The 5784-nt window shown below is 39.8% G+C and overlaps 1 protein-coding gene across 1 annotated transcript; it reads right to left on the bottom strand.

Moving 5' to 3' along the window:
- Window positions 1-1921: 1921 nt before the first annotated feature.
- TXNDC2 (thioredoxin domain containing 2) lies at window positions 1922-4827 on the bottom strand. Its single transcript, XM_036009443.1, has 2 exons — window positions 3907-4827; window positions 1922-3822 (listed from the first exon to the last, which is right to left on the bottom strand). The coding sequence occupies exons 1-2, from the start codon at window positions 4825-4827 to the stop codon at window positions 2869-2871; spliced, it is 1875 nt and encodes a 624-aa protein (XP_035865336.1). The 3' UTR covers window positions 1922-2868.
- Window positions 4828-5784: the final 957 nt, after the last annotated feature.

The raw sequence follows: 5784 nt of genomic DNA, 5'->3' as shown, positions 1-5784 counted from the left end.
TTCAATATAAAGAAAAACCTATAATAGAAATGTCTTCAATACTACAGTCCCAGAAAAAAAAATGGTGTAGTTTATTCATGTTAGATTTCAGGGTCCCTAGTCCTTAAAATTACACAATCTAAAGTGTTGTGTGGCTCACTAAGTTGTCCACATGGGGCTCTGAGAGCAGAAGGTTTGGATTAATTTATTGAAATCTGGGCCTAAATGTCTAAGCAGATAGTTTTATATCAAAACTAGGCTTGTTCCTTATGGAAAATAGGAAAATTGAAAAAGTCAAAGGAAGGTTTCTTTACAAAGCAAAACAAACAATAGCTGTCTGAATCATTAGTAAAAGTACATATGCATATGAAAATACAAAAACGACAGACATACTGAATCTAGAATCCTCTAATGGGAAAGTGCTTTATGATCATAGCTTTGGCTTCTACGAATGATTATTACCAGGAATAGCCCTATAAAAATTTCTTCCAAATATATTATAAAAAATATTGTCAAGAATGCTATCCATTGTTCAATGTCTCAAACTTAAGGTCTCAGATAAAAAACTCCATTCAGGAGCCTAGTTACAGGAAAGCTTTGATTTCCTTTTTCAATGTTTGCTCCTTTATGGTGTTAACTTTGTTTCCTTTTTCTTCCTCCACCTTCTCATTGCTAAAAAGCTCAGAACAAAACTTGTCACTTAATTGGAGCAATGATATGAGCCCTCAGTGTTGACTTATTATTTATTTTCATGTTTTTAATTTTCTCTTATTAGATGATTATCTTTATCATTAATCATTCCAAATCTTTTTGAAAAAAAGGCCAAGTATGTATGATGTTTTGTTTGCTGCTGTTAGATGGCTGTTTTTAATGGCTCAAATAAGGTCTATGACCAAGATAGTAAGGACAGTCAGGAAAGACACATGTTGGACACGTTGCTGGAGCAGTCCCACTCCTGCAGTTAACTGAAGACAGGGCTGGCAACTCAGCTGGATAATTGAAGAAGCCAGCCAGGTTCCTCATGGAGAATGCATGCCACTCTAATGGAGGCAGCTGTCACTCAGCCCTTAAGATTAGACTAATTGAGGTAATGCAAACTTGGGTTACCATATTTTACAATTTTTCAAGAAAACCTAAAATGCAACATATTAAAGGTAATCCTGATTTTTGAAATGTTGGCAACTAGTTCAAATTCTTTAAAACATTCTGAACCAGCAGAAGATAGAATGGTGGTTGACAAGGAAAAGGGGAAAATAAGGAGTTGTTTTTTCATGGGTATAAAGTTATGGTTATACAAGATGAATAAGCTCTAGAGATTTGCTGTACAACATAGTGCCTACAGTTAAAAAATACAGTATTGTACACTTAAAAACTTGTTAAGAGGTTAGATCTCATATTGAGGATTCTTACCACACACAGAAAGGAAAAGGACACACAGGGAAATTTGTAAAGGTGATGAGTATGTTAATTACCTTGATTATGATAATGATATTATGGGTATGAGCACATGTCCAAAATCATCAGATTGTATACATTGAGTATATGCATATATATATATATATATATATATATATATATATACACTTAAACCCAAAAACCCTAGTAGCCTTCCCTTTACAATAATTTTGCTTTCCATGGTTTCAGTTACCCCTAGTCAACTGTGGTCTGAAAATATTAAATGGAATATTGAAGAAGTAAACAATTCACAAACTTTAAATTGCAAGACCTTAATTCATTAAGCTTTAATTGTTTTAAGTAGCTTGATGAAATCATGTGCCATCTGACTCCAACCTGCCCAGGACATGAATCATCCTTTGTCCAGCACTTCTATACTTTATATGGTCCCTGTGCATTTGTCACTGAGTTATCAGATTGGTTATCAGATTGGGACTTGGTTATCAGATTGACTATCATGCTATCACAGTGCTTGTGTTCAAGTAAACTTTATTTCACTTGATAACAGCCCCAAAGCACATGAGTAATGATACTGGCAATCAGTATGCTAAAAAGAAGCCTTTATGTGAAAAGGTATGTATGTATAGAAAAAACACAGTATACAGAGGGTTCATTACTATCTGCAGTTTTAGGCATTCACTGGACAGACCAAGCCACCATCTATAGACCAGACCAGGGCCTTGGGCTCCGAGACATCTGGGAACAGATGTCAGGAACCTAGTTACCAAGGAGACAAAATAGGAACTTTGCCACCAGGGAACTGATGTCATAATGGTGCCAAGGAGCACAGTGACTTAAACCTCAATAATAAAGCTCTTAACCTGAGAAAATCAAGAGTTTTTGAGCTCTGTCTCAGATTTTGTGAGCATTTATTAGGAAAAAGGGACCTAGACTTGAAATCTGGAACCGTAGCCTTGATTTCAGGGTTGCCACCAATGAATCAGGTTGGCAGGCCCATGGGACTTCCTGAATCCTCCATAGCACTCCCCACATAAGGTTAGATATGATATGTGAATCTTTCAGATTCTTTATTTATAAAAATATCAGAAACCCAAAATATATGTGAACATGAGAACTTTCCATTTTTAAACCATGTACTTCTAGAGAACTGTCTAAATTTCCAACATCTCTGCTGACAAAAATTGAGCTGAATTTTCAGTTTTCAAGGGTGAGGAAAAAAAATCAAGATAAAAAAATAGGGGACAGCTGGAATCCAATCTCCACCAAAGGAAATTCTAATATCATACTTTTCCACCAAGAAAAATATGGTCAATATACTTGAGTGCTTTGACTTCTTTTTGAAATGGGCACAGTTAACATCTACAATTTATAAGTAAGTACCATTTGGACATGCAATTTTGTTATACCTCTTTTTTATAAACAAAAAATCACAAGTTATAAACAGCTGACTCTTTGCAATGCTTTCAGAATGCACTACTTTAATTCTTCAATGATCGTTTTGAGTTTTTCCTCAAGGGCGCCACAAAATTCACCCACCTTTTCTTCTTTTTTGTAAAACTGAAAGGTTGGAATGCTAATGATCTCACAGTCTTTCACCACCTCCTCACACTCATCAATATCCACTTCCAGGAACACTACATCCTCATGCTTCACAGACAGGGAATGGAAAAGGGGCTTGATGGTCCTGCAGGGTCTACACCACATGGCTGAGAAGTCCACAGCCACTAGCTTCTCTCCAGCCTCCTTGAGTGCCAACTCAAAATCCTCTTTGTTCAGGATCATTTTCACCATGTTGATCTCCAAGAGCTCCGGTGTTTCTTCTGCTGGGATGTCACCTTCTACAGGCTGAATGGTTTCTTCTGAGGACTTGGTGGTTTCACCCTCCTTGGGCTGGATGGTTTCTTCTGGAGGTTTGGGGGTGTCACCCGGCCTTGGTGAAATGTTTTTTTCTGAGGAGTCAGAGATGTCACCCTCTTTGGATGAAATGAATTTTGCTGAGAGCTTGGGGGTATTGCCCTGCTTTGGCTGGATGTTTTCTTCTGGAGATTTGGAGGTGTAATCTTGCTCGGGTGAAATGTTTTTTTCTGAGTTGGAGATGTCACCCTCCTTGGGTGAAATGAATTTTGCTGAGAGCTTGGGGGTATTGCCCTGCTTTGGCTGGATGTTTTCTTCTGGAGATTTGGAGGTGTAATCCTGCTCGGGTGAAATGTTTTTTTCTGAGTTGGAGATGTCACCCTCCTTGGGTGAAATGAATTTTGCTGAGAGCTTGGGGGTATTGCCCTGCTTTGGCTGGATGTTTTCTTCTGGAGATTTGGAGGTGTAATCCTGCTCGGGTGAAATGTTTTTTTCTGAGTTGGAGATGTCACCCTCCTTGGGTGAAATGAATTTTGCTGAGAGCTTGGGGGTATTGCCCTGCTTTGGCTGGATGTTTTCTGGAGATTTGGAGGTGTAATCCTGCTCGGGTGAAATGTTTTTTTCTGAGTTGGAGATGTCACCCTCCTTGGGTGAAATGAATTTTGCTGAGAGCTTGGGGGTATTGCCCTGCTTTGGCTGGACAGTTTCTTCTGAAGATTTAGGGCTATCACCCTGTTTAGGTGAAATGGTTTTTGCCGAGAGATTGGGGGTTTTGTCTTGCTTTGGCTGGATGGTTTTGGCTGAGGAAATGGGTGTGTCATCCTGCTTGAGCAGGACGTTGCTTTCTGAGGAACTGGGGGTGTCAACCTGCTCGGACAGGATGGCTTTTGCTGAGGACTTGGAGGTGTCAGCCTGCTTGGGCAGGATGTTTTTTGCCGAGGATGTGGGAGTGTCAACTTGCTTGGATGGAATATTTTTTTCTGAGACATTAGGGGTTTTACCTTCTTTAGACAAGATGGTTTTTCCTGGGGACCTGAGGATGTCACCCTGCTTGGGTGGGATGGTTTTGGTTGGGGAATTGGAGATGTCATCCTGCTTGGATTGGATGTTTTTTTCTGAGGAATTAGCAGTGTTACCCTTTTTATGGAAGATGTTGTTTTCTGAGGAATTAAAGGTGTTATCTTCTTTAGGCAAGATGTTTTTTCCTGGGGAACTGCGTGTGTCACCCTGCTTTGGTGGGATGATTTTTGTTGAGGTATTGGGGGTATCACCTTCCTTGGGTTGCATGACGTTTGCTGAGGAACTGGAGATGTCACTACCCTGCTCAGGGAGGAACGTGTCCTCTGGCTGTGGAACTTTGGACTCCTCCGCAGGTGTGTGTTGTTTGTTGCTGACATCATGGGCAAAGGCCTTTTCCTGGGTGAGGGCTGGATCCAAGAACTCTGGGACCAGGAGAATCACATGGCTGGACAGAGCCTGTGATAGTGGACTCTCTGAACAAAAAAGCAAATAAAGTAAAATGCAAAAGAAGAAACAAAAAAATCTCTGATCATATATTTCACAGAAGACTTGTGTCATTCTTAGAGCTCACAAATGTAGTCTTATGAATGAATGTGAATAATTTAAATAATCACATTCAACAAAAGGCCAAGCATCATGTAATCACATGTATCCTTTATGTAGTGTTTTTTTAAAGATTTTATTTATTTATTTTTAGAGAGGGAAGGGAGGGAGAAAGAGAGAGAGAAACATCAATGTGTGGTTGCTGGGGGCCGTGGCCTGCAATCCAGGCATGTGCCCTGGCTGGGAATTGAACCTGCAATGCTTTGGTTCGCAGCCCACACCTTTGTGTAGGTTTTTTAAAATTACAATTTTCTCAGCTTAGTCCTATACTACTGCCTACGCCCTAAGAACATAGGTCCCTTAAGGCAACACTCTTCCCTCCCTCTTACCATTAGTATCACCTTCATGTGTTTCTGCTTGTTTATCTGGCCTCATTTTCGGTTCTTCTGGGGTTCCAGCTTTATCACTTTCCATTTCTGGTTCTTTTGTCTACATTCACTCCTACTTCATAAATGCCTCACAGTGAAGACAAAGCCATACCCTCCAACTTTTTCCAACCTACCCAGCCTAACATCATATAGGGAATAACATCTTATATTCGAGTAGTACTTACAGATGGTTTTCCCTCTCTGTACTCACAACAGTAATATTTGAGAATTTCATGACAGCCTTGATTATGGTGACCACCCTGTCTTTGAAGGCTTGCCTAGTGCCTGATATACACTCATAGGCAGTATTTCCTATAACACAACAAACTACTGAGGTAAGTACCATTATGATCCTTCACTTTACAAGTGAGAAATTTGAGCCTTAGAGAAGTTGTATAACTCACTCAAGGTCACAAAGCTGGTATGTGGGGCAGGTTCCAAACCCCCACTCTGAATACTACACTGTGCTATACTGTTTGCCAAATGTCCTGTCCAGGATGGGTAACTTGAAACCAATTTTCCTACAATCTCCCTCTAGGATTCT

The sequence above is a fragment of the Phyllostomus discolor genome, chromosome 9, assembly GCF_004126475.2.
Source record: "Phyllostomus discolor isolate MPI-MPIP mPhyDis1 chromosome 9, mPhyDis1.pri.v3, whole genome shotgun sequence".
NCBI lineage: Eukaryota > Metazoa > Chordata > Mammalia > Chiroptera > Phyllostomidae > Phyllostomus > Phyllostomus discolor.
This window is presented reverse-complemented; position numbering and strand designations above follow the sequence as displayed.